Source organism: Mandrillus leucophaeus, unplaced genomic scaffold (assembly GCF_000951045.1).
Source record: "Mandrillus leucophaeus isolate KB7577 unplaced genomic scaffold, Mleu.le_1.0 Scaffold414, whole genome shotgun sequence".
In the NCBI taxonomy this organism is placed as follows: domain Eukaryota; kingdom Metazoa; phylum Chordata; class Mammalia; order Primates; family Cercopithecidae; genus Mandrillus; species Mandrillus leucophaeus.
This window is the reverse complement of record NW_012104410.1, coordinates 116,730-144,122: the sequence shown is the minus strand read 5'-3', so window position 1 is coordinate 144,122 and position 27,393 is coordinate 116,730. Positions and strand designations below refer to the sequence as shown.

The 27,393-nt window shown below is 53.6% G+C and overlaps 3 protein-coding genes across 7 annotated transcripts; 2 read left to right on the top strand and 1 right to left on the bottom strand.

The window, feature by feature from the left end:
• The first annotated feature begins 423 nt into the window (after window positions 1–423).
• On the top strand, window positions 424–1,674 carry NPFF (neuropeptide FF-amide peptide precursor). 2 transcript variants are annotated; one of them, XM_011992573.1, is made up of 3 exons: window positions 424–995; window positions 1,224–1,345; window positions 1,469–1,674. In XM_011992573.1, exons 1-3 carry the CDS (start codon window positions 894–896, stop codon window positions 1,584–1,586), a joined length of 342 nt encoding a protein of 113 aa, XP_011847963.1. In that variant the 5' UTR covers window positions 424–893; the 3' UTR covers window positions 1,587–1,674. The 2 variants fall into 2 exon arrangements, with proteins under 2 accessions (XP_011847963.1, XP_011847962.1); XM_011992572.1 differs by having other exon boundaries at window positions 424–1,345.
• A 253-nt stretch (window positions 1,675–1,927) lies between these two features.
• On the bottom strand, window positions 1,928–7,397 carry TARBP2 (TAR (HIV-1) RNA binding protein 2). 3 transcript variants are annotated; one of them, XM_011992569.1, is made up of 9 exons: window positions 6,861–7,397; window positions 6,139–6,308; window positions 5,217–5,319; window positions 4,554–4,649; window positions 3,887–3,959; window positions 3,541–3,658; window positions 3,094–3,221; window positions 2,510–2,711; window positions 1,928–2,366 (listed from the first exon to the last, which is right to left on the bottom strand). In XM_011992569.1, exons 1-9 carry the CDS (start codon window positions 6,911–6,913, stop codon window positions 2,209–2,211), a joined length of 1,101 nt encoding a protein of 366 aa, XP_011847959.1. In that variant the 5' UTR covers window positions 6,914–7,397; the 3' UTR covers window positions 1,928–2,208. The 3 variants fall into 3 exon arrangements, with proteins under 3 accessions (XP_011847959.1, XP_011847961.1, XP_011847960.1); XM_011992571.1 differs by having other exon boundaries at window positions 6,139–6,303; window positions 7,317–7,391; XM_011992570.1 differs by lacking the exon at window positions 6,861–7,397 and adding an exon at window positions 6,614–6,736.
• A 1,230-nt stretch (window positions 7,398–8,627) lies between these two features.
• On the top strand, window positions 8,628–26,579 carry MAP3K12 (mitogen-activated protein kinase kinase kinase 12). 2 transcript variants are annotated; one of them, XM_011992563.1, is made up of 15 exons: window positions 8,628–8,895; window positions 20,086–20,259; window positions 20,359–20,567; window positions 20,896–21,079; window positions 21,270–21,461; window positions 22,051–22,209; window positions 22,359–22,517; window positions 23,343–23,451; window positions 23,690–23,799; window positions 23,988–24,104; window positions 24,225–24,362; window positions 24,520–25,135; window positions 25,326–25,396; window positions 25,483–25,756; window positions 26,419–26,579. In XM_011992563.1, the coding sequence occupies exons 2-15, from the start codon at window positions 20,123–20,125 to the stop codon at window positions 26,515–26,517; spliced, it is 2,574 nt and encodes an 857-aa protein (XP_011847953.1). In that variant the 5' UTR covers window positions 8,628–8,895; window positions 20,086–20,122; the 3' UTR covers window positions 26,518–26,579. The 2 variants fall into 2 exon arrangements, with proteins under 2 accessions (XP_011847953.1, XP_011847952.1); XM_011992562.1 differs by having other exon boundaries at window positions 20,086–20,567.
• The last annotated feature ends 814 nt before the right edge of the window (window positions 26,580–27,393 follow it).

Here is a 27,393-nt window from a genome sequence, read left to right as displayed (position 1 = left end):
AGAGACAGGGTTTCACCATGTTGGCCAGGCTGGTCTCGAACTCCTGACCTCAAGTGATCCACCCACCTCGGTCTCCCAAAGTGCTGGGGTTACAGGTGCAAGCCACTGTGCTGGCCAAAAAAAAATTTTTTTAATTAAAAAAAAAAAAAAAAGATACAAGTTGGGCATGGTGGTTCACACCTGTGTAGTCCCAGCTACTTGGGAGGCTGAGGCAGGAGAATCGCTTGAACCCGGGAGCCAGAGGTTGCAGTGAGCCGAGACCGCACCACTGCACTCCAGCCTGGGCAAAAAGAGCGAAACTCTGTCTCAAAAAAAAAGTTAAATTCTCTGCACCATCATGAAGTTGAATATATTTTTTATCCACAGGCAAATCTGAGTAGCCTCCAAGAGGCACACAAGCAGAGGATAGGCTGTGTGGCCCTGCCTGGTCATCCTGACAGACTCTGACCCTGGCTCTTCCTACTCCTCTTCCACTCCAGGACATCCTACTTAACTAATCCTGACATGAGTTTCTTGTGCTTTAGTCTACAAGTTAGGAAAGAGGGGAAGTGATAAACTGAAGCTCTCCAACCTGTTGAGGGATTAGGGGTTCTTGTAAGGCTCCCCAGGGCCTAGCTCTGACAAAGCGTCTGCAACTAATGACGCTTCTTGAGCTCTGGAGACAGGATTTATGCATCTAATAAAGTCTATAACTCCAGGCTTAGGGGCCTGGGGCAGGAGGCTGAAAGCATGAAGTCCTGGGGGTGCCATGGGAGGAGATCCCAGGCGGCTCCTAATGAGCCCTGCATTTCCATTTGCCTGCTCTAGATTCCCCTAAGGCTACTGTGAGGCTGGGGGTGTGGGGGACAGCAGGTATAAGAGGCTGGGGTGGCTGTAGGAGGGTGGATGGCAGCATGGATTCTAGGCAGGCTGCTGCACTGCTGGTGCTGCTGCTGTTAATAGACCAGGGCTGTGCTGAAGGGCCAGGCGGCCAGCAAGACCACCAGCTCCCCGCGGTGAGTGTGTCCCATCCCCATATCACCATTGCCTCTACCTCGGTTAAGACTTGTGCTCTAGGTTCTGATACTTTCTCTGGCTGCCAAGGTTGCCATTAGGTCCTCAAATCTGAGGAAATGGTTCTGCAGCCTCCTACCCCTTGCCCCTGGAAGCCAGTCCCTTCCCCTTGTGACTTACATGTCCAGGGTATTTGCCCATCTTCCTTCCCTGATACCCCCTTGGCACAGGAGGAAGACAGTGAACCCCTCCCGCCACAGGATGCCCAGACCTCTGGGTCACTGTTGCGCTACCTGCTCCAGGCAATGGAGAGACCTGGCCGGAGCCAAGCCTTCCTGTTTCAGCCCCAGAGGTGAGTCTGAAAGGGACACAAGCATGGCAGGGGTTGGGGGTAGAAAGGGCAGGAGACAGAGGACGAGGAGAAGGGGGCTAGAGAAGAGAGACTGCAGGGACCTGAGGACAAATCTTTCCTAAGGTTTGGCAGAAATACCCGGGGATCCTGGAGCAATGAACGGCTGAGTCCCCGGGCTGGAGAGGGGCTGAATTCCCAGTTCTGGAGCCTGGCTGCCCCTCAACGCTTTGGGAAGAAGTGACATGTCATCCCTTGATATGTTTGCATGCAAGGCCCACACCCAAAAGTGTCAATATTTGCCCCCCAAATAAAGTTGTCTGGCTTCTGAATCCATGTGTGTCTGTGTGAGACTTTACAGGGCTGGGTGGAAGCCCAAGAGCAAGAACCACTGCCCTTCCCTCTCCACCAAACCCAGCCCTCCAACAAGGCAGCCGACAACATTCCAGGAGGCCACTGCACCCAGCCTCCTCCCACCAGAAAGGAAAACATGAGAATGGCTGGAGCGGAGCTCAGGGAAGGCACACAAAAGTCATGTGGTGACCTCCTCTGCTATCCACACTGCTCAGGAAACAGGAGAAGGGCTTAAAAATCTACAAAGCAGCATATTTATTCCAGGCTCTAGTAGACAGCCCCGATTTCATTCCCATTCATCATCACCAATAAAATGAGGACGAATCCTGGGCTGGCTGAGGCCCTGTGGTCCTTGGCTCCTTGCCCTGTGCCTTCTCAGCCTCAAGGCAGGCAGTCTGTGTCAGAGGTAGAGTTGGTACCCACAGAGGGTACCAGAGCTGCGCAGATACATGAGCCCAGAGGCAGAAAGAGCAGGGAGCAAAGGGTGCACATCCATGAGTCCAGCTGGGGCTTCACTTGCTGCCTGCCATGATCTTGAGGTACTGCAGGGCACGGCGGGCAGCCTCACCACGGGCTGCCTCCCTGGTGGTTGCAGAGCCATGACACACAGTGGCCGGCTGGGTGGACAGTTCCACCAGGCACTGGCAGAGTCCACTCAGGCTCAGTTCCTCTGGAGAGCAAGAGAGAGGAGGGAGGCAATGTTGGGTGGGGAGGTAGCCCTGGGGAGGGGTGCGTTCACGTCATCATCACCCCCTTCTACTTGCTCCAGTCCAGCCCCCACCATCCCCTGGCTCACTCCTCAGCTAGCCATACCAATATCCAGGTAGCTGACATGGAAGGCCTGCTCCTCAGAGAGCTCACTGAGGACACGGCAGCAGGCAGGGCCCAGGGCACCCAGGGAGCCCAGGGAGCAACTGCGGAGGGACAGGATCTTCTCTCCCACTGAATTTCGTAGAGAATCCCAGGTGCAACCTGGGCCCCGGTTTCGAAGACCATCCAGGCGGGAGCCCACACCCTGTCAAGATGGGAACAGTGAGAAAGATGAAGCGAGAGACTCTGGGACCCAGGCATTGAAATATTCAGCGTCAAAGGAGAAGAACAAAGAATGCTTCCTCCAGCTTGCCTCCCCCCACTCAATCCCTGGGTGGCCCCTTCTAACTACCAGGTCCTGGGCCAGATAGCCAAGCATCCCTCCTCATCCCAGTAACAGAGCTACAGAGCGGGCCTACAGTCAAGGCTGAGTCGGCCCCAGGAACCCTGGGTCTGGTAGGAAAAGTGTGGCAGAAGCAGGCCTAGGACCCAGAGAGGCTCACTGCTGAGTCACAGACCCAAGTCCCTGGAGCCCTGCCCTGGCATGGAGGATGGGCCACGGTGCCCAGCCCACATGAGCCACTCACAATGGAGAAGTGGTCATCATCAGGCTCCACCTCATTGCCATCCCGGGCATCCAGAGGCACCGTGTGCACTCGAAGCAGCATTTTGGCCGCCGCATTCCGCTTTGCCAATTTTTTGGAAGTGCCACTCCCTGCATGTGGAGAGAGGGCTGCTGGATTATGATTCCCCACAGACCCAGTGCTTTCACCCAGGTCATACTTGGATTAAGGGTCCCCCCAGAATGTCAACTGGAAAGGGGAACTCAGGACCTGCCCGTGCACCTGAGAACCTGGTCAGCCAGGAAGAAGGGGACAGATAGGGTGCCAAGAAGCTAAAAGGAAGGGGCTGAGCCAGGGACTGTAAAGCTAAGAGAGCAGGGGGTGTAGCAGAGTGAGGCTAGGAGCTGCTCTGGGGCTGGGGCCAGAGTGCTGCGGGAGAGGAGCTGTGAGAACCCCCTCCTGCCCGGTTACCAATCTCAATGAAACGCTCCACTCGGCAGGTCATGGTGAATTCTTTGCGGTGGGCTGGTCCGGACTCCTGGGTCACTGTGTACTCTGGCAACCGCCAGCCTTTCTGCACCACCAGCTCCTTGGAAGGGAGACACAGGGTGCATGAGGCTGAGTGAAAAAAGGCTTCTCACACCCACGCTGGTCCCCACGCAGGAGCCTCAGACTCTAGGTGAGAGGAAGGAGAGAGGGGGGTGGAAAGGGCCTCAGTACAGGGAACCGCCCCCACCCCCAAACACACATAACCTTCCCTCACGGCCCCTGGCTCAAAGGAAGACAGGCATGCATGCGAAATGAGGATGGGGCACACCTGCAGAGCACCAACGGGATTGCACTCAGACTGCTGAGGGGAGACAGGGGGCTGCAGTTCCATGGGGGGGCTCCTGAAGGAAAAAGGGCACAGGGCCAAAGTTGAGGTGAAGGGTTCCATCTGAGCCTGCCCATGAGCTCCAAGCCTAACCACTACTTTAGATTCCTGACTACCACCTCCTGATTCCCACCGGGCAGGCAGCTGTCTGTCCACACATCGAACCTGCTCCCTCCTGCTCTAGCCGGCTTCCTTCCCCCTCCCACTCAAGGGAGGCCTTCTCCAGGCCCCAGCCCATTTCCAATCTGGAACACTTGTGTATCATCCAAGCCAGGACAGTGGGAGAAGAGCTGTATTTCCAGTCCCAGAAGTGCCTGATGGGCCTCAAACACAGAACTGACATGTGGTCAACCCAGAAGAAAATGGGGCCTGCGAGACCCTTAAATATGGTCGAACATCATCCATAAGGCTATCTGAAAATCACAAATGACCTTCTGTCCCAAGAGCTTACCCCAGCTGCTGTGATTTCTTCAAGTTCTGGTTCCCAACTATTCCATTCTGTTTATTCTCAGACTTCCTCATGCCTGACCAGCCTGGGTCCAAAGACTGAGGAGCCAAAAACCAGAACCCCTTCCTCCACCCACCTCAGGCAGTCAGGGAACACAGATACCTGGTTAGGACAACAGATGGAACTGGGGTAGCAGCTGCTGCAGCAGTAAAAATCGGAATGTCCTCAGGCAGTGAAGAGTCTAGGGGAGAAAAAGAACTTCCCGAGGGGAAGGGGGCCTTTGATTCACACCCATGTATAGGGGGAAGAGAGGGGTGGGGGACCCACGTCCTCCTGACCTCCCGATCCCCTAAGAGAACTTCCAAATTGAGCCAAAGAATCAGAGAGGCTCAACCAACAGCTTCCTCCTGGGATCCTTTGCCGCCAAACACCGGCAAAAAGACTGAGAAAAGAGGGTCTCTTTGTACCAAAGAACCAGAGGAGCAACAAACTCCAACCTGCGCGTGAAGGAAGGACATCTTGCTAGAACAAGGAGGTATGTTGGGGAGCAACTCCCTTTAGCCTCAGCCTCCACCCCTCTCCCTCCCTAACCCAGGTCCCAATCTACTGCCACAACCCCTCTATGGGGCTAACCAACCCCTCCACCCCAAGAATTCTTCATAGCAGCAGACGCCCTGGAAGACCCTGTTCAGGTCCAGAGGGACTCTCAGGAAGAGGCCAGGTCAGGGTGGCTAAGTGTCACCTGGCCAGGCCTGGTGGCAGAGGGGGAGGTGCAGGGCCTGGGTTCCTTGAAGGGCTTCTGGGATGCCTCGGTTCCTCCCTCACCTGCTGTCCTCCAGGGCCGGCTCCAGCATGCTCCCCCCTTTGAGGTGTTTGAGGGCCACCTCAGCTGCCTTGTGCTTGGCTGCCTTCTTGCTGGGGCCCTGACCTGAGAGAGGGGGCATGGGCAATACTGGAGGTCACTGGAAGGATGGGAGAGAAACCAGCATCCCACAGCCTCTCTCCTCAGAGCCAGTGGGAATCAATCAAGCCCCTTCTGACCAACCACCCCCTGCTGAAGACTGGAAGTGTTTCACTAATTGCTAGAAGGAAGAGCCTTTATCTTTCCATTAGCTTCCAGAATTAAGCCATGCCAAGCAGGACTTCTGAGCTCAAACGCCTTGGGTGGACTTCTGAACTCAAATGCTTTAATTTCCTTTGCAAAGCACTTTCTTTTCCCTCAATAAAAACAGAGAGCTGGAATAAGAGAGGGTAGGCTCTGGAGTAAAAGCCCCACTCCGCCACATACTAGGCATGTGACCATGCACCAGCCATTTACTATCTCAAATACTCAGTTTCCTCATATTCAACATGGGCAGGCGGGGGGAGGAGTGGGGGGGGATACTGCCACCTACATCACTGGTTAGACTGAGGTTTAAAATTAAATGGGAATTTGGTTAAGCACCGGGAACAGAGCCCAGCATGCCAGGCACTCACTCCCCCAAATACTCCACTGGGATTTCAGTTATCTTCTCTTCCTTTTCCTCTAGGGTGATGTGGCAGTCCTGATCGATCCTCTAACTCTCCCACGTCCTACCCACCTTCTCACAGCCCTGTTCTCCCAATCCAGTCAGTAGCTTTTCCCCTGAAATCTCTCCTTCCCTCACTGGCCTTGAAGAAAAGGACTGTGAAGAAAGAGACTCCAAGAAACAAAGCCATGGGGACCTGCAAATGCACACCCCAGCCAGGCTGCCCAAGCCTTCCTCACCAGTGCAGCTGGTGTCGCCAACGGTGACCCGGAAGGTGAAATTAGGCTGGTGGGCTTGGCCCTCGGCTTTGAGAAGGTCGTACACAGGCGTCTTCCCTATTCTGGTCCCATACTCCTGCAGAAGGCTGATCGGGGTCTTGCCTGGGTTGGCGGCCAGCATTTGCTCTATACTGGGGGAAGGGGCACAGACCCATATCACACCTCCCCTCTCTGCACCCACCTGGCCAAGCACTTCCATACCAGACCTAGGCACATTATGGGGGACATAGGGTCCAACGAACCCCAGGCAGTCTAGCATCCATTGGCTGGGTTCCAAGTGTAGGTGCAGGCTGGAAGAGTAGGGCCCACTACCTCAAAGCAAGGGGGGAAGAATGCACTGCTCCTGCCTCAGTTAAGGTGGGCACGATCCTGTGCCCCATGCAGGTTGAAAGTGCATACCCCCTGACACAGTGCAAGCCAGGAACCCAGTACCCACCAAATGCACTGAATGTGGGGGCATAAAGCCCAGTGTTCCAGTGCAGTCTGGGAACCGGGCCAACCCCAAACTATTTAGAGCTGAAGGCAGCAGCCACTGCCCCGGTGCACGCCGGGAACCACTGCCCACTGCCCCAGTGCTTGCCGGGAACAACCCTCAGGCCAGGTGCATGCTGGGGCCGCGCCGCTACTCCCTCCGCACGGCCCCACGCTTTTTGCCCAGAAGGAATCGGTACGAGGCGGCTCACCTAGGCAGCCCGCAGCCCGTGGTAATGCCGGAGCCTTGCTCCTCTTCACTCATTCCCTCCTCCGTCCCCGCGGGCGCCACCGTGACTGCAGCCTCCACGCGCCCCAATACACCGCCGACGAGCTAGGGCCGGGGCCAAGCCCGGAGTCGCGGCCGGTAGGGCCCGCCGAGGGGCACGCTGGGATATGGAGTTCCCCGCCCACCCTACTTCATGAGCCTCCATCTGGAGGGGAGCTATCCGCCCCACAACCCTCCGCGTGGCTCGCCCGGGCCGGCTGCACCGCCTTCTGGGAGGAGCGGGCTCTCCGCAGTCGCTTCTCGAGAAGGCTGTATTTTTTTGTTTGTAATACCGTCCCGCCTCCTTCCTTCCGCGCCCCCTCTCTCCCAGGCCGTGAGGCTGTGGACATGCGTACTAGCGGAGGGGAAGCCGCTGGGTAGCGGGGCGGTAAGGACTCGCTTGGACACGGAGCCTTTTGGATCCCGAGAAAACTACAGAACCCAGGAGTCCGCGCGCCATCTTTGCCGCAGCTGGAGGGGCAGGGTCAAGCACGCACGAGAAGCTTCATGTTGTCATTGGTTACTCCCATTGCGTTTACTTCCTCTAGGCACATTGGAATTGGTTACTTCGACTAAAGGGGCGGGGACAAGGAAAAGTCAGCCCCCTGACCCCGCCTCCTTGGTGAAGGAAGGTTGTGATTGGTCCGGAGAGGTTGCTGTCGGATCCGGGCTCTTTGCGGTCTGAGAGGGTGGGCTTTACCTAGACGCCGGAGGGGACCGATGTCTGTCTGCGCAGGGCTCTGGAGCTGGTGCAGATCCAAGTCAGTCTCAGACAGTCCCCTCAACCCACAGCCTAAGCCCCTGGCCCTTGGGCCTCCGTGACACAGAACTTGCTTCCTCTTCCTAGGTTGTCCTTCACCTCCCTTCAGGTTTTGCTTCTTTTGTAAAACCTTTTTAGAACGGCTCTAGTGAACCTCTAACTGGCAAGGAAATCTCTGGGGCCTGATAATCAGGCTGTGGTGTGGGGCGACAGGATTAGAAGGACTAGGCACCTGGTGGTCTCGTTCCCTCTGCCATGAGTCTTGGGTCTCTCAGCTGAAGAAAGCAAGAGTGAATTTTGGCCGCCTAAGACTAATCAACTGATCTGGGTGTTGAGCAGACGCAAATTTTTTAGTCCTAGAGCCCCATTGCCTCCTCCCCCAAAGTCGCACAACCACTGGGCTAAGGGAAATCTTGTGACCTTGGAGAAAGGGAGATATCACATTTTAAATAAATAAATAAATAAATAAAGGTTCTAATGAGTGTTCTGAGAAGGGGTCAAGAAAGAGATGTCTTACTCTGAGGCGGGGCTGGAGGTCCAGAGGAATCTTTAAATGATAATGAGGGGTCATCCAGGAACACTGGAGGAGGATGGGGCCTAGAGTCGAGTGAATTCCAAGTGGGTGAAATTAGAGTGAGCGGTGACAATCAAGGGAAGGAGAGCTGGCAAGATCAGTATGATAGGGGGAGCAATGCCAGAGCGCTAGGGATCCCAACTGAGGGGCTGCTCTCTCCGATGTAGAAAGGAGTCTATAAGACGAGTCATAGGGGGTTCCTGTGGAATCAGCCTAAGGCCTGAGGTGGGACCTCCATAGGACACCGCCAGCAGGAAAGCGCGGGGCCCAGGCGGGCCAGGGACAAGAGTGGAGCGCGCCGGATGGCAGCAGCGGGCTCCTTTAAGAGGCCGGCGGCTCCATCGCAGCATCCCCCGCTCAGGGCGTGTCCGTCCCGGGGGGCCAGGGGCGGGGGCCCTGGAAGGAGCGGGAGTTCAAGCCGAGCAGGGACGGGGCTAGGGGTCGGGGGGTGGGGGCAGCAAGCTGAAGCTGACACCCGTGCATCCGGACACCGCACGAGCATCGCCTGTGACAGCGCCCCGGGTCCGGTGGAGGGCAGCGGGGGGAGGAGGGAAGGAGGAGGAGAAGGAGGAGGAGGCGGGAGCAGCATCCGGAGCGGAGCTGCAGCAGCGCCGCCTTTTGTGCTGCGGCCGCGGAGCCCCCGAGGTGAGAGCCTGGCCGAGTTGTGGGGGGGTGGGGGGCAGGGATGGGTCCGGGTCTTGGGATCCGGGCGTGGAGGGAGGGTCGGGATGCAGATGTGGCCTGGTGCGGGTGGTGGTGTGGGGATGCTGAAGCTGTGGGGATGGAGGAACTGGGGACCTGGACCCGACGCGTGTGGGGCTGGGAAGGAAGGGAATGGAGCGGAGAGATGCCGCGGCCCAGCTTGGAGACGAAGGGCCTCCAGAGCTGGAAAGGACCGTATTGGGGTGGGGTGGAGGGTGATTGGGGGACAGACTTAAAGGACAGAGGGCAAGAGAACATCTCCTCCCACTCATCTTCAGGAAGGGATAGAGGGAAGGAGGAGGGAGAGTTTTGGCCCCCTCCAGGGAAGGAAAGGAAGGGCAAGGACTGATGTACCCACATCTCCCTCCACACACACACAGACAGACACACACACACACACACTTAGCAGGCTGGACCTGAAGATTAGTCAGAGAGCACCTGTTCCTAGATGTCCAGGCGTTGGTCCCCTCCCCTTCCAGCTGTGATCCTCCTAATCCCCTCCAGCTGTGGCATTCACCTCCATCCAGCTGTTGCATCCTCCCCTCCCCCATTCACGTGTGGGTTTCTCCCTCCTCTTTCTCTCCATCTCCTCTGGCTCCCCTAACCCGTCTCCCCCAGTCAAACCCTCCAAAAACCTCCTCCCTTTCCCACAAACACTCCTCAAACTCATTGGCTTAAAAATAAGCAAGAGTTGAGACTTGCTGGTAACCAAGGCCTTGACTGAGAGGAGGGAAGAGTCAAGGCTCTGTAGACAGTGGGAGGAAACAGTGAGGTGTCCCTTAGAATTAAGGGAGGAGTCCTACCTTGTAGATGCTCATCTGCTGCCTTTTTCAGAGGAGCGTAGGTGAGTGGCCTCCAATCAGGAGGGAGTGCACATGAGGTCTCCTTACCCCACCCAGAGTCGTCTCAAGCCACAGTCAGTGCGTCCCTCTAAACACATTTCCCTTGCAGTTCTCAAGGTGGACTCCATCGCTCTAGGAGCTCTGAGTTTCAGCCAGAGGGTCATACCAAGCCAAGGCTAACAGAAAGGATTTAGGAAGGAAAGGACTCAAGTGCCCCCTGAGCCTTCCTGTCCAGACACTGAAGTTTCTCTGAGCTTTAGGGCCCCACTCCCTCCTATCTCACACAGGTGAAAAAAACATGTGTGTGTCCCCTCAAGCATACCATTCATCCACTCACTCCCATTGTCAACTGGGGTAATGTTGGGAAAACCCCAGCTCTCAACATGGAGACCACCAGCTAAATACCCATCCCAGTTACGGACAGAGGAGGCAAGAAGTTAGATGTGGCTCAGGATTTCCTAGGCTTCCTTATAGCTGAAGAGGGCAGAACCCTTCTAAAAACCAATTGCTCTTCCCCTGGTGGTGACAATATGGTAGGATCAGGCTTTTCTAGGAAGAGGACCCTTGGTTCTGCCACTCACGGCCCAGACTGTTGTAATCCACAGTCCTCCCTCTCCCCTGCCTGGATCTAGAGAGAAAGAAGGAATGAGAGAATCAGCCCCGTAAGAAGTCCTTGCTAGGGTGGACTGGAGATCACCCCTACATTCAGGTCCTCAGCCCTATACCAGTCAAGCCCTGGGACCCCCAGCTGCCATGCTTCTTCCAGTGAGGTGGAAATGTCTGCCCCTCATGCCCGCCACTCATCCACTCACTCACACTGTTGACTGAGGTGATGCTGGGAAGAAGGAGGATACTGTTGAGATGATGCCAGCAGGGGACATAGGGGCTTCATGAGGGCCTGGCCACAGAGACTAGTCTGTCCGGTTCATTGGCTCCCAGAAGCACTGGGGTCATATGTGTGTGTGGGGAAGGTGAGGAGACTGCGACAGTGACCAGATTCCAGAGGAGGCTAAAGATCATTCAGGATAGAGCCCTTGTCCTTTGGTTTCTTCATTCTTTGGTCTTTTTTCCCTCTTGTTTCTCCACCTCCCTTTCCACCTGTACCCTCCCTACTGGTACTTGCTTTGAGAAAGAACAAGGGAAAGAAGGGAAGGGAATCACATTCATAAAAAACTTACAACTGTGTGTTAGGCACTTTCCATATGGCTAATGCTTAGAGAGAGCTTCCTGTGTGCCAGGTCCTGGGCCAAGAACTTTATTTTGATTGTCTTAATCATGCCCTTAACAAGACCAAGTGAGATAGTGTTATCATCATCTCTGATGGAGGAGAAAACTGAAACTTAAGTAATTTGTTTAAAGTAAAAAAGTTAGTATGTGGCAAGAGGTAGGATTTGAACCCAGGTCTGTGTGACCCAGAACCTGTATTCTTACCCACCACATTATGTACTGCATTGTCACTGTGGGACATAGGTACCACTGTCCCCATTTAGCAATGAAGAAACTGAGGTTTGTTGAGAAGTCTCAAGCCAGGTCACCCAACTGGCCAGGAGCAGAGACAAGACCTCAGGAAGCCACTCTGAGTTTGAGGCCTGTGTTCTCTCCTCTACCACCTACCCTCTCCCTATTGCACAACTGTCCTAATAAGCTAAATGAAGGAATGCATGAGCAGTCCATCAATCGTATTTTCTCTTTTACAATTTAAAATAAATGTTATATCTTACTTTAAAAGCAATTCAAAGTTGTTACTGAAATACTAGGAATAGACGTAAACCCAAAGGAGAAAATTAAAACACTCATAATTCCAACTACCTAGAAACTGCTGTTATACTTTGGTATTTATTCTTCCAGATTTTTAAAAATGTCCATCCAGCTGAGGAACTATTTGTTAACATCCACTGAACTTCTTCCTGGTCTATCTGAGGTCCTAGGTAGGAGGGACTCCTGAGGCCCATCCTACCCTGCTCCTGCCCTCCCCTTCCCTGAGGCCTCTATGGGTAAGGCTGAGGGGTGATCCAGGGCCACATGATCAAAGGGAGGATCTTAGCAGTATAGCTGCTTAAGAGAGCAGATTCCAGAGATAACTGGTCAGGGAGTGAGGATGGGTGCAGAAAATTAGGCCTTCCCCCTTAGTCCAGAGGAGACAGAATGGCAGGATTTACAGAGGAAGGCCTGGTGATCTGGTAAAGGAATGACTGGAGACTCCAGCACAATCACTAGCACTGTGACCTGGTTCTCCTGGAACCTGAAATCACGGTTTGTCCTGGGAAAGCAGAAGGTCAGAGACCAAGTCTTCAGCCTCTCCAGGATCCACAAAGAAAGACCTGGTGTCCAGCCAACCAGGAAGACAAAGCAAGGAGGAAGCATGCTGCTCCCTGCACCCCCTCCATCACCTTACTTAACCTTCACCACCCCAGCAGGGAGGGTTGGGCACCATGGAGAGATTACATTCCTTAAACTAATTGGTGGCAAAACTGAGATTCTAGCTCTGATCTCTCCAAATCTGAAGCTGATTCTTTTTTCCTAAATAGTACTGTCCCTCCCTTCCCTGAACCCTTTCACTGTCCACCCCATTGGAAGAAGTGTGGCAGCTAGGAGTCTCAGGGCTTGATTTTCCAATCAAGGACCCGAATTTAGGGGTGATCTCCAGTTTTCCCCCAAGTTCTCAGGGGAAGTCATTTCCTCCTCATGAGGGCACTAAGAAAAGCGATAGTACTTTCCATCTTGGGACCCTGGGGCCAGGACCACGAATCCTGTAAAAAGGAAAATAAAAACAAGCTGCAGGGCAGGACACAGTGGTTCATGCCTGTAACGCCAACATTTTGGGAGACCGAGACTGGTGTATCAGTTGAGCCCACGAGTTTGGAACCAGCCTGAGCAACAGAGTGAGACACGGTCTCTACAGTTTTTTTTTATTTATTTTTTTTTTTTGAGACGGAGTCTCGCTGTCTCCCAGGCTAGAGTGCGGTGGTGGGATCTCAGCTCACTGCAAGCTCCGCCTCCCGGGTTCACGCCATTCTTCTGCCTCAGCCTCCCGAGTAGCTGGGACTACAGGCACCCGCCACCACGCCTGGCTAATTTTTTGTATTTTTAGTAGAGACGGGGTTTCACCATGTTAGCCAGGATAGTCTCCATCTCCTGACCTTGTGATCTGCCTGCCTTGGCCTCCCAAAGTGCTGGGATTAAGGCCTGAGCCACTGCACTCGGCCTCTTTTTTTTTTTTTAATTTAGTCTGGTGTGGTGGTGAGTGCCTGTAGTCCCAGCTACTCAGGAGGCTGAAGGGGGAGGATCACTTGAGCACAGGAGGTTGAGGCTGCAGGCAGTGAACCATGATCGTGCCACTGCACTCCAGCCTGGGCAACAAAGCGAAACCCTGTTTCAAAAACAATACAAGCTGCAGCCAAGCGGACAGGAGGCATGGCCGCGATTCATCAGAGACCTTTATCCTCTCAGGGCCTCAAAGCTTGCAGAAGTGGAAATAGGACTCCAAAGTCTTGGGTCTCCTTTCCCTTTGAAGACTCCCCTCCCTAACCCCACTCACGAGAGAAAGGGAATCATCCTTTTCCTGAGTAAAAAATGAGGTCTCAGACAGTGGAGAGCACTTAGTGTGACAGCCCAAGATTTAGGCAGATGACCTGGCCTCTGAACTGAGCCCCTAAGACCACCAAACAAACAGCTTGACATTGACATTCTGCTGTTATACAAGAAGGAGCTAGAGAGAATTCAGAGTTTACGTGCCACAGGCTTCCAAAATCTCAGGCCAGAGAACCTGGAAGGTGGGATAGATGGGGGGTGACTTTCTACCCCACTCTACCCCGTAGCCTCCTTATGGAGTCACTTTGGGGCCACCAGCAAAGCACTGAATTAGGGCCTCTTGGGTGTCCAAAGAGCCTCCTCCCCTGGCAGTTGTATGGCTTAGAGATCATTCTGTCCCCTCACCCAATGTGAGGCAGAACCACCATCAACACATGGTAGATATGGTTGACAGAGTGACAGAGACCCACCCTCCTGTCACATTGCTGCCCTTCCCCCATGCTCTGCATAATTGATAACCGAGAGACAGCTCCCATCCCCCAGGGTGACTGAACGTCTGGGCCAGGGGCTCCTAGTCATCCTAGACGCCCCTCCAAAGCTCTGGCGCCAAGGCCCTGCCAGGGGGCAGTGGGACACAGCTGGCAGGTCAGAAATAAAGGATACAGAAAGGGGTGTGTGTGTGTGTTGGGAGAGAGGAATCTCCAGTTTACTATAGCTCCCAGGGGCAGCAGCTTTCCCTCCACTCCAGGTCAATCTGGAAGAGCTGTCATTAGCCTGAGATCTTTCCCTTGGTCCCATCTCCTACTTCTTCAGCTATCCCCACTACCCTAAAAGACAAACAGGTGAAATGGCTTCTCTCCTCCTCTCCCCAGCTGCTGGCCCTGGATACCAGAAGGGCCTCTGGGGAAGCCTGGTAAACTGGAGGGAGGCTCTGCTGGCTGCAAGTGTCTCTGAGCATGTCACCCTTTCTATGCCTAAACCACCTAGTCGTCAGACAACCAGATGACGGCTGAAAAATTCCTTTAAAAAGTCAGGTGTGCCTACTCAAAGCTCGGCTTCTAGATAGAAAAGGAGATGGATGCTGTCCGTGTTTCTCACTCCCCTTTCATCTCCATTTTCTCAGGGTCCTCTGCTTTTCCAAACATCTTTTCAAGCCATCATTCTCGGGCTTGACACCGCTTCACGCTGCTCCGGTGTCTGTATATGTCTTGGCTCCTTCCTCCTCCTCTAGCCGTGCCTCGCCTTTTCTGTGCCGTCTCCCTTTCTCTCATTTCCTGCTTTCCTTCCCCGTGGTACTGCACCCCCAATGCCAACCCCACAAGTCCCCTCCTGCCAATACCCGACGCCTCAGCCGAAGAGCTCTCTGCATGCGGGGGCAGGGGAAGGAAGGGAACACAGATGGGGCAGACCGCTGGGTGGGGGTCCGCACCTACGATCCTCGCAGTCATCCAGGCAACCAGCCACCTGGGCCGGCCCAGGTCAGGGGCGGGGCCCAGGCACAGCCCCGCCCCCACGTCGCGCTCACGTGATCCGGGGCTAATCTTGTCCTGGTGACTTCACGCGCCGCCTCGGGCCCAGTCGTCATGGTTACGCCGCAGCGCCCAGCGCTTCCCCCAGCCGGCCGTGTCCCCTCCCCTTCCCCACCCGGAGCACCCCCTTACGTCGCGGCGGCCCCCGCCTCAACCACGCGCCACGTGACGGCCGGGAAGGAAGTCGGGAAGCGGGAGAGGGCGCTGTGGCCGTAACCCCTTCCTCTCCACTTTGAGCTGCCCAGACTTGGGCTTCGGCCTTCCATTGCCGGTGACCAAGCTGTCCAGGGGACGGCCCCAGCTCCTCCCCGAGCGCTCCAATCCCGCCATCCCTCCCTCCTGGCCTGCCAGGCGAGAGCGTCCGAGTCCTGGGCCTTGTTTCTGGGTGGTCCAGAAGCGAATCCCCTGCTTGCGGCGGAGTGGGAGGTCGTGGGGGCGCGGGGGGGCGGGGTGGCAGGCAAAATCCCTTGGGTCCTCCAGACGAAATTCTCCCATATGTTGGCATTTTACTTGGTCTGTGTTTGTCTGTGATTTGCATTGCAATCTACACCTTATCTCTTGAAGCCACAAATACCGCGTGGGATATGTTGGGGATTTGGAAGCTGAACTTTACTGTGATTTGTGCTTTCTGGGCCTCAGTTCTCTCAAGAATATAATGGCACCAGTAGTACTTCCTTCACCTGGCTCTTCTGAGGATTCAGGGAGCTAATTTTGTGTGTGTGTGTGTGTGTGTGTGTGTGTGTGTGTGTGTGTGTGCGCGCGCGCGCGCGCATAGAGTGTGCGGTGCTTAAGGCGATCCTCCGGGGGCGGTAGAGCAGTGGTACCACCTTACCAAGCACCTTCTGCGCGCCAGGTGCTGTTGCAAGCCATGTGATGCGAGCCTTGTGATGCGAAGTCGTCTCTCTAAAGGCTGTCCAGGCTCTCAAAGGAGCCAGAGGCCCGACCACATTGTACCTCCAGTATAATGGGAACCGTGATAGAGGAAGCATACCGGGGCTGTGCCCGCCCAGAAGGCGCATTAACCTGGAGCGGATCTGGAAAGAAGGACGTCCAGGATAAAGTGACACCTGGAGAGAGATGAGAAGCGCCTTCCAGGCTGGGGATGAAGCTTGAGCTTCTTTTTCTTTATTTCTTTTCTTTTCTTTCTTTCTTTTTTTTTTTTTTTTTTTGAAACAGTCTTACTCTGTCACCTAGGCTAGAGTGCAGTGGCACACTGCAACCTCCACTTCCTGGGCTCAAGCGATTCTCCCACCTTAGCCTCCCAAGTAGCTGGGACCATAGGCATGTGCCACCACGCCGGCTAATGTTTTGTATTTTTAGCAGAGACAGGCTCTCCCCATGTTGCCCAGCCCCATGTTGCCCAGGCTGGTCTCAAACTCCCGAGCTCAAGCGATCCGCCCACCTCGGCCTCTCAGAGTGCTGGGATTACAGGCGTCAGCCACCGCACCCAGCCGAGCTTGAGCTTCTTAATAGCTATGGCACTGTGGGCAGGTTATTTAATACCTCTATGCCTTAGTCTGTAAAACGGGGCTAATAATGCCCAGCTTACAGTTTTGAGGATTAAATATGCAAAGTGCTAATGCACCTTTACCGGAAGCTAAAAAATAGTAAGCCTTTTTTGTTTTGTTTTTCTTTTCTTTCTTTTCTTTCTTTCCTTTTTTTTTTTTTAAGATGGAGCCTCACTGTGTTGCCCAGGCTGGAGTGCAGTGGTGCTGGAGTGCAGTGACGCGATCTCAGCTCACTGCAACTTCCGCCTCCCGGGTTCAAGTAATTCTCCTGCTTCAGCCTCCCGAGTAGCTGGGACTACAGGCGACCGCCGCCCCGCCCGGCTAATTTTTTGTATTTTAGTAGAGATGGGGTTTCACCTTGTTGCCCAGGCTGGTCTCGAACTCCTGAGCCTAAGCAATCCTCCCATCTCGGCTTCCCAAAGTGCTAAATTACAGGCGTGAGCCACTGCGCCCAGCCGTAAGCCTTCCTTAAGTTAGCCATTATCATTGGGTGTCCTGGTTCAAAAACCTGACATGGCTAAGTTCCGGTGTTGGTGCGGGCGATTGTTTTTTCTTTTGTGACAGGGTCTCGCCTATGTCGCCCAGGCTGCAGTGCAGTGGTGCAATCACTGCTCACTGCAGCTTCACCCTCCCAGGCTCAAGATATCCTCCCACCTCAGCCTCCCGAGTAGGTGGAACTAAAGGTGCATATCACCACACTCGACTAATTTTTTTTTTCTTTTTTTTGAGATGGAGTCTTGCTCTGTCACCCAGCTTGGAGTGGCGCTGTCTTGGCTCACTGCAACTTCCACCTCCCAGGTTCATGCCATTCTTCTACCTTAGCCTCCTGAGTAGCTGGGACTACAGGCGCCCACCACCACGCCCGACTAATTTTTTGTATTCTGTACTAGAGACAGGGTTTCACTGTGTTAGCCAGCATGGTCTTGATCTCCTGACTTCATGATCTGCCTGCCTCGGCCTCACAGAGTGTTGGGATTACAGGCATGAGCCACTGTGCCTGGCTGGCTAATTTTTATATTTTTTGTAGAGATGGGGTTTCACTGTGTTGCCCAGGCTGGTCTTGAACTTCGAGGCTTCAGTGATCCACTTGCCTTGGCCCCTCAAAGTGCTGGGATTAAAGGTGTGAGCCACCATGCCTGGCCCAATCTGTTTTTGTTGTTGTTGTTGAGACAGAGTCTTGCTTTGTTGCCCAGGCTGGAGTACAGTGGCCTTATCTCGACTCACTGCAACCTTCTCCTCCCAGATTCAAGCAATTCTCGTGCCTCAGCCTCTCAAGTAGCTGGGACTGCAGGTGCACACCACCACGCCTGGCTAATTTTTTTGTATTTTTAATAGAGATGGGGTTTCACTATGTTGGCCAATCTGGTCCCAAACTCCTGACTTCAGGTGGTCCGCCTGCCTCGGCCTCCGAAAGTGTTGGGATTATAGGTGTGAGCCACCACACCTGGCCCCCAATCTGTTTTAGAAAGATCCTTCTGAAGGAGCTGAGTGAAGAATTGGGGGTAGAGAGGGCACTTGGAGACCAGCTGTCCTGGGCCAGGTGAGGACAGCTAATGAGACTTGAACTAAGGCAGTAACAGTAGGACTAGAAAATAGCATGCACTGGGTTAGAGCTTAACAAATCTAGAATGCTTGTTAAATATGCTGATTCCAGGCCTACCACCCTCACCCCCCAGGAAAAAGTCTTCAAGGGAAAGGCCTGGTAATTAAGTATTACAAGAACTATTGAAGTTTCCCAAGCCTTCTTGTATGCCTGTGTAATCATCTACTGAACCCTTCTGCATGTGGAGATTCCTGCCACCCCTTCCCCTGTAATTCTCCACTGTAATTCAGAATGTATGGCAATAATTTCCAGACTAACCCAGGGGCTCATGAAAGGACCCTGCTAGCTATGAGGAACAATTAGAGGGATGCTTGTTCTAGGGAATCTTCAAATCTCAGGATTTGGTAACTGACAAGTGTGGAGTGAGTTGGGAGACCAGGATGGCTCCTGGTGCCAAGTTCTGGGCAAATCTCATGTAGCATTAAGGGTTTGCTGTGCCTTAGTGACAGCCAGTTTATTCCTTTGTATAGCTGGAAAAACTGAGGCTCAACCATAGCTCGCCTGAGGTCATATAGCCATTATGTGGCAGAAGCAAGTCAGGATTCAGGGTTTTTTTTGTTTTTTGTTTTGAGGCGGGGTTTGGCTATGTCGCCCAGGCTGGAGTGCAGTGGCTTACTGCAACCTCCACCACCTGGGCTCAGGCAATCCTCTCACCACAGCCTCCAGAGGAGCTGGGACCACAGTCACAGGATCACTATGCCCGGCTTTTTTTTTTTTTTTTTTTTGGTATTTTTGGTAGAGACAGGGTTTCGCCATGTTGCCCAGGCTGGTCTGAAACTCCTGAGCTCAAGTGATCCACCTGCCTCAGCCTCCCAAAGTGTTGTGATTACAGGCATGTGCCAACACGCCGTGCCGGATTCAGGTTTTTTAATGGTTGTGTTTTATTTATTTATTCATTTATTTATTGAGACAGAGTTTTGCTCTTGTTGCCCAGGCTGGAGTGCAGTGGCATGATCTCGGCTCACCACAACCTCCGCCTCCCGGGTTCAAGCAATTCTCCTGCCTCAGCCTCCCAAGTAGCTGGGATTACAGGCGTGCGCCACCACGCCCTGCTAATTTTGTATTTTTAGTAGAGACGGGGTTTCTCCATGTTGGTCAGGGTGGTCTTGAACTCCTGACCTCAGGTGATCCTCCCGCCTCGGCCTCTCAAAGCGCTGAGATTACAGGCATGAGCCACCACACCCGGCCTAATGGTTGTTTTTTTAATAGCACCCAGCTATGAACTGGGACACATCCCCATTGCCTGGAGAGTTTGAGGAGCAGGGGATAGGGCAATGAAGAGGAAAGAGGAGACAAGACCTTGTTTGACCCCTGGGAGAGCTGCTGGACTGAAGGGAGGGCTAAGGGGGATGAAGCAGTGGCCTTCTGTGACAGGTGTCTGCATCCCCATTGGCTGCTTCTGCCAATGTTGGGGGGACACAGAACTCTGTGGTTACAACCTTCACTTACCTTGGAGAGGCCCAGGAGTGTGTCTTAGAATGAGGCTGTCACCTGAGTTGAGTGTTCCTGAGAGGGCCTCAGTAGTACCATGTGTAAGTACCTGGGCGGGAGGCCTGGGGGTATCACCTTAGTAGGCAGCTCAGGAATGCTGTCCAAGGGTGCCTGAAAGGTTTACCAGCATCCTGTGTGTGCTTCAGTGTGAGGAAGGTCTAGGTGTTACTATTGTGTGCCTGAGGTTGACCCCGAGGTAAAGGTGTAAATGTGAGACCCTCCTGATACCTGTGTGTGCCTGTGAGTCTCAGGTGAAAAAAATGTGCCGCAGCAATGAATTAGTCATCTTACAGGGAGAAGGGAACTCATCTGCTACCATTATACTTGAATTTGAGACATATTTTACCAGTGTGTACCCACGTGGGGCTATTACCTGAGAATGATACCCAGGTACGATACCTGTCTACCTATTACTTGCCTTACTAACATGCCTGAGAGGAAACCCAAGTGTATCAGATTTCCTAAGATGGGTCAAGGTGCAACTTGGATGGGCATGAGAAACAGAGCCACAAGTGTTACCTCCAACAGGGCTTCTGTGAACCCGGAATCCCAATCTGTGCCTCTGGGGTAAGCATCCTGAGCGGGCACACCTGGGGCTTTAACAGCCCCTCCTTCCTTCATTCCCACAGGGCCCAGTGTTCACCATCACACCAGGGGCCAGAGGCCATGGCTTGCCTCCATGAGACCCGAACACCCTCTCCTTCCTTTGGGGGCTTCGTGTCTACCCTAAGTGAGGCATCCATGCGCAAGCTGGACCCAGACACTTCTGACTGCACTCCCGAGAAGGACCTGACGCCTACCCAGTGTGTACTTCGAGATGTGGTACCCCTTGGTGGGCAGGGTGGGGGAGGGCCCAGCCCCTCCCCAGGTGGAGAGCCGCCCCCTGAGCCTTTTGCCAACAGTGTCCTGCAGCTACATGAGCAGGATGCAGGGGGCCCAGGGGGCGCAGCTGGGTCACCTGAGAGTCGGGCATCCAGAGTTCGAGCTGATGAGGTGCGACTGCAGTGCCAGAGTGGCAGTGGCTTCCTTGAGGGCCTCTTTGGCTGCCTGCGCCCTGTCTGGACCATGATTGGCAAAGCCTACTCCACTGAGCACAAGCAGCAGCAGGAAGGTAGGCCACGTCCTTGTGGGAGCCTCCTCCCTGTTTCCCTGAGCCTGAGATCTGTTGGTCAGCTCCACTAAAGTCATGCAATGGTCCCTTCCCTCCCCATGACATGGCCCTAGTCCCTTAGCCATCCATCAGCCTCTAACTTCCCAACTTCTTTTAAGGTCACCCATTCATTCCTTCCCTGTTCCCTCGAACCTTCTTCTCAGCCTGTTTTTGGCTACCTTTCTGCCTCACCCTCCTTAAGTCAATTCAGCCAACCCAATGCTATCCCGTCCCTGGCCTTGAGTGTGGCTCTTTCTGAGGCTTGTGGCACTGTGCCTCCTGCCCACAGACCTTTGGGAGGTCCCCTTTGAGGAAATCCTGGACCTGCAGTGGGTGGGCTCAGGGGCCCAGGGTGCTGTCTTCCTGGGGCGCTTCCACGGGGAGGAGGTGGCTGTGAAGAAGGTGCGAGACCTCAAAGAAACCGACATCAAGCACTTGCGAAAGCTGAAGCACCCCAACATCATCACCTTCAAGTGAGGTCCAGGGCAGGGGCTGGGTGTTGGGAATACTATGCTAAGGCCTGGTACCCTCCTGGGCAGTGGGACCTACCCCATCCTTCCCAGAGGAGACCCTTAGGTGGAATGGGTGGGAATGGGGGTTCCAGTTATTAATCAGGTGAAGGCTCAGCCAGCTGAGGCCTTCATACCATCATCTGTCTCGCAGGGGTGTGTGTACCCAGGCTCCCTGCTACTGCATCCTCATGGAGTTCTGCGCCCAGGGCCAACTATATGAGGTACTGCGGGCCGGCCGCCCTGTCACCCCCTCCTTACTGGTTGACTGGTCCATGGGCATCGCCGGTGGCATGAACTACCTGCACCTACACAAGATTATCCACAGGGATCTCAAGTCACCCAAGTGAGTAAGCAAGCAGGGAGCAACAGATGTGCATGCAGGTGACCCACTCAAGTCAGTGTGGCCTTCTCCGCACTTCCAAACCATGCCCTATGTCCATGTGGCCATCTCAGAAACCTCTTCCAAGTGATAGTCCCATCTCAGGAGGGCTGTAGTGAGCCCCTCACCTTTGGGTGTCCCAAATGATTTAAAACTGAAAGGCAGGCCGGATGCAGTGGCTCACACCTGTAATCCCAGCACTTTGAGAGGCCGAGGCGGGTGGATCATGAGGTCAAGAAATCGAGACCATCCTGGCCAACATGGTGAAACCTTGTCTCTACTAAAAATAAAAAAAAATTAGTGGGGCATGGTGGCACATGCCTGTAGTCCCAGCTACTCAGGAGGCTGAGGCAGGAGAATCACTTGAACCCAGGAGGCGGAGGTTGCAGTGAGCCGAGATTGAACCACCACTGCACTCCAGCCTGAGTGACAGAGTGAGACTCCAGTCTCAAAAACAAACAAACAAACAAAAAACCTGAAAGGCAGAGTTGCTGCAGAGTTAGATGAGGTGTGTGGAGGGGTGTGGACCCCAGCTGACTACACTCTTTACCAGCATGCTAATCACCTACGACGATGTGGTGAAGATCTCAGATTTTGGCACTTCCAAGGAGCTGAGTGACAAGAGCACCAAGATGTCCTTTGCAGGGACAGTAGCCTGGATGGCCCCTGAGGTGATCCGCAATGAGCCTGTGTCTGAGAAGGTCGACATCTGGTGAGGACTAGGCTGAAAACTGAGAAGAGTGGGTGGCCAGCCCTGGGGGCATGGTGGGCAACTTCTAGGGCTTGAGCACAAGTGATGGGCCGGTAGCAACCAGGACCTCTGGAGGAACCCCCTCCCAAGTGATGTCCCCTCATCCCTAGGTCCTTCGGTGTGGTGCTGTGGGAACTGCTGACTGGTGAGATCCCCTACAAAGACGTAGATTCCTCAGCCATCATCTGGGGTGTGGGAAGCAACAGTCTCCATCTGCCTGTGCCCTCCAGTTGCCCAGATGGTTTCAAGATCCTACTTCGCCAGTGCTGGTAAGGATGGGCTGAGCTGGGATACTGGGCCTGGAGAAGTTGAGAACAGCAGTACTGATGGACAGCCAGTACCTAGAACCCTAGGTGGCCAAGTTCAGAGTCCTTAAGAGGGGAAGGGTGTCAGGGCTCCCAGATGTGGCTCCCCAAGTACTGAGGACTCAGGATGTGGATCCAGGGAACTACAATCTAGAACTGAGAGGGGCTGGACTGACCAATAAATAGCAGGGACATTTAATACAAAGGACTGACTTCCATCTGAATCAGGCTCATTCTACCTTCTGAGCTGAGTCACCAGGGACAAGTGGTATCACTCTGAAACTGTTTCCTCATCTACAAAATACAGTTAACAATATCTGCATTCCTGGTTTGTCATGAAGTGCCAGTGAGTGCATACAAGTACAGGGAAGGAGCAGCATAACCACCAAGCATGGTTCGTTGAGCCTCAAGTAAACAACCTTAGAACACAGAAGGAAAGGGTCCCAGACCCTCATTTGGAACCTAGACCCAGGGAAGTTTGAAGATGGCTAATCTGTCATTGAGCATCTCCCAAAGTGTGGTTCCTTCAGTGAAGTTATTCAGAAAAGGCCTTTATTTGGGGAGACAAGTTGGAAAATATGGGGTTCAATAGGTTTCCTTACTGCAGGATTTTGACACACTAATGAATAGTGTTTAATATTCCCTAGAGACCATTGACCGTAAGTTCTTTTGTCACAGAGTACATTCTAGGATTGGATTCTCCAGGACACACTTTGGGAAAGGATGCTCTAGTTCCTATCTGGTCCTCCCTCAAATTCTCCCCTCTCCTCCTAACTCCATTCCTTTCAGGAATAGCAAACCGCGAAATCGCCCATCATTCCGACAGATTCTGCTGCATCTGGACATTGCCTCAGCTGATGTACTCTCCACACCCCAGGAGACTTACTTTAAGTCCCAGGTGTGCTGTGGGTAGGAAAATGAATACCTAATTCCCCTTCTTTGCAGAGATGATGCCATCTGAGGGGGAGGCTGGGAAATGGGTTAAGTGGGACTGAGGAGATTGGCTCTTAGAGAACGGAGTCAATCCACTCCTTTTTGCTCCAGCACACACATTGGCAGTGACGTGTGGGCAACCTGCAGAGCCTTTCACTGGGTGAAGGGATGGCTCTCACTCCTCGTCTGCTCTCCACCCACAGGCAGAGTGGCGGGAAGAAGTAAAACTGCACTTTGAAAAGATTAAGTCAGAAGGGACCTGTCTGCATCGCCTAGAAGAGGAACTGGTGATGAGAAGGAGGGAGGAGCTCAGGTGAGTTCCTGTGCTTGGGGAGGTGATTTTACCAACAGCAAGGACTATGCACCCAGTCAGCTCCTACCCAGCCCCAGGGCGGGTGGAAGGACTATGAAAGGACTGTGGACAGGAATTCTGAGACTGCGGATCTATTATGGCCCTAGATGAACCCAGTTCACCTTGGGGAACCCTTCTGCCCGTTGCAGACATGCCCTGGACATCAGGGAGCACTATGAAAGGAAGCTGGAGAGAGCCAACAACCTGTATATGGAACTTAATGCCCTCATGTTGCAGCTGGAACTCAAGGAGAGGGAGCTGCTCAGGTAACCCTACCTGTCCTTATGCACCAAGCCCTGGCGCTGTGCCTGCCTTAGAGATCCTACTGAGACCGGGGTGCCCCTTCCTGGTCATTTGCCCAGCTGAGAAGGTGCCTGGATCTTTAGGCGAGAGCAAGCTTTAGAGCGGAGGTGCCCAGGCCTGCTGAAGACACACCCTTCCCGGGGCCTCCTGCATGGAAACACAATGGAGAAGCTTATCAAGAAGAGGAATGTGCCACAGAAGCTGTCACCCCATAGCAAAAGGTGGGACATGAATGGTGGTTCCAATATGGCAAGAGGGATACTGAAGTGGCAGCAGATGTTTAGCAGGGAGATGCGTACTTTAGTGTCCAAAGATAGGGAGTGCTTTTGAGTACATAGATTTGGCAGTCTCAACCTTTTACTTTTTCTCTCCTTCCAGACCAGATATCCTCAAGACAGAGTCTTTGCTACCTAAACTAGATGCAGCCCTAAGTGGGGTTGGGCTTCCTGGGTGTCCTAAGGGTCCCCCCTCACCAGGACGGAGTCGCCGTGGCAAGACCCGTCACCGCAAGGCCAGCGCCAAGGGGAGCTGTGGGGACCTGCCTGGGCTTCGTACAGCTGTGCCACCCAATGAACCTGGAGGACCAGGAAGCCTAGGAGGGGGACCCTCAGCCTGGGAGGCCTGCCCTCCCGCCCTCCGTGGGCTTCATCATGACCTCCTGCTCCGCAAAATGTCTTCATCATCCCCAGACCTGCTGTCAGCAGCACTAGGGTCCCGGGGCCGGGGGGCCACAAGCGGAGCTGGGGATCCTGGCTCACCACCTCCGGCCCGGGGTGACACCCCACCAAGTGAGGGATCAGCCCCTGGCTCCACCAGCCCAGACTCACCTGGGGGAGCCAAAGGGGAGCCACCTCCTCCAGTAGGGCCTGGTGAAGGTGTGGGGCTTCTGGGAACTGGAAGGGAAGGGACCTCGGGCCGGGGAGGAAGCCGGGCTGGGTCCCAGCACTTGACCCCAGCTGCACTGCTGTACAGGGCTGCCGTCACCCGAAGTCAGGTAAAGTATGGGAAGGCTCCTGAGCTCGTTCCCTTTTTCCTTATTCTCCCTGGGGTCCAAGTCTAATCCCCCACATTATGCTCAATTTTAAGCCATTCCCTACTTTACCCTTTTAAACTATGTTCCCTTCTCCTGGATTCTTAGTGACCTCTTTCCACTTCTGACCACAGTCCCCCCATCTCTCCTGTAGAAACGTGGCATCTCATCAGAAGAGGAGGAAGGAGAGGTGGACAGTGAAGTAGAGCTGACATCAAGCCAGAGGTAAGTGATGGAGTACAGGAGTTAATGGCATTTTTGTTTTCTGCAAGGGGCAGAACCAAGCTGTAATCCCCCTCTTCAACATGTAGGTGGCCTCAGAGTCTGAACATGCGCCAGTCACTATCTACCTTCAGCTCAGAGAATCCATCAGATGGGGAGGAAGGCACAGCTAGTGAACCTTCCCCCAGTGGCACACCTGAAGTCGGCAGCACCAACACTGATGAGCGGCCAGATGAGCGGTCTGATGACATGTGTTCCCAGGGCTCAGAAATCCCACTGGACCCACCTCCTTCAGAGGTCATCCCCAGCCCAGAACCCAGCTCCCTGCCCATTCCACACCAGGAACTTCTCAGAGGAAAGCAGGTGAGTGGCACAACAGCAACAAGCAGATATTGAACAGCGAGAGCTGTAAGCAGATAGATGCCTTATCTTTTGACAGCTTTTGGGGAGACAGCTGCACAGGCCAGAAAGTACCATAAAGAGCAAATATCCACGTGGTGGAATTTCAGAAGCCTCTTGCAGAGCATCTATTATGGTGCCTGACCAGTAGCTTGTATGTAGCTATAAGTTGCAGCCAGGGAAGGATTCTGAAAGGAGTCTGACACCCTGGAGAATGGCCTGAGCAACTGAAATCTGGAAGAAATAAATCAGTAAGCCGGTCGGGCACGGTGGCTCACACCTGGAATCCCAGCACTTTGGGAGTCCGAGGCAGGTGGATCACAAGGTCAGGAGTTCAAGAACAGCCTGACCAATATGGTAAAACCCCATCTCTATTAATAGTACAAAAATTAGCCGGGCATGGTGGTGCGCGCCTGTAGTCCCAGCTACTCAGGAGGCTGAGGCAGAATTGCTTGAACCTGGGAGGCGGAGGTTGCAGTGAGCTGAGATTGCGCTATTGCACTCCAGCCTGGGCAAAAGAGCAAGACTGCTGTCTCAAAAAAACAAGTCAGTAAGCCACTGGCTATTAAAATGACCCCAGCAAAGAACCCTAAGGAATCTCACTCCATTTCTACTCTTTCTCACAGGGCCCTCCCAATTCTGAGGACTCAGACTGTGACAGCACTGAATTGGACAACTCCAGCAGCGTTGATGCCTTGCGGCCCCCAGCTTCCCTCCCTCCATGAAAGCCACTCATATTCCTTGTACATAGAGAAATATTTATATAAATTATATATATATACATATATATATATATATATGCGCCACATAATCAACAGAAAGATGGGGCTGTCCCAGCCGTAAGTCAGGCCGAGGGAGACTGATCCCCTGACCAATTCACCTGATACTCTAGGGACACTGGCAGCTGTGGAAATGAATGAGGCACAGCCGTAGAGCTGTGCCTAAGGGCAAACTGGCCCCTTCCTGCCCCACCCCATTCCTTATATTCAGCAAGCAACAAGGCAATAGAAAAGCCAGGGTTGTCTTTATATTCTTTATCCCCAAAGAATGGGGGTGGGGGGAGGGAAGGGTGGGAGGGGCAGGAGAGAAAACCACTTAAGACTGCACTTTTCTGTTCTGTTTTACTCTGTTTACACATTTTGCACTTGGGAGAAGGGAGACTAAGGCTGGGTCCTCCCCTCTGAGGATTCTCAGGTGGCAATGTAACTCATTTTTTTGTCCCTCCATTGATCTTCTCTGCCCAAGCCCCGTCTTAGGGTCCAGGGGGAGGTTAGGAGACTGATAGCATGTGATGGCTCAGGCTGAAGAACTGGGGTGCTGTTTAAGTCCCTACTTTCTTCCTGGTGCCTGATTGGGGTGGGGACTGTCCTACTGTAACCCCTGTGAAAAACCTTGAAATATAACCACTCCATGCAGGCCCAGCTGTTGAGGGTTTTCTTGATGAATGAATGGGGTACCATACATGGTTAAGATAAAGCCTTGGGCTCCGGACTTCATCTAAGGTGTCTGGACAAGTTCTCCTGCCCCTCCACTTTTTTGCATCTATTCTCACTAAATTGAGTATAATGTCAAGCCCCAACTTTCTAAAATTATAGGAATAA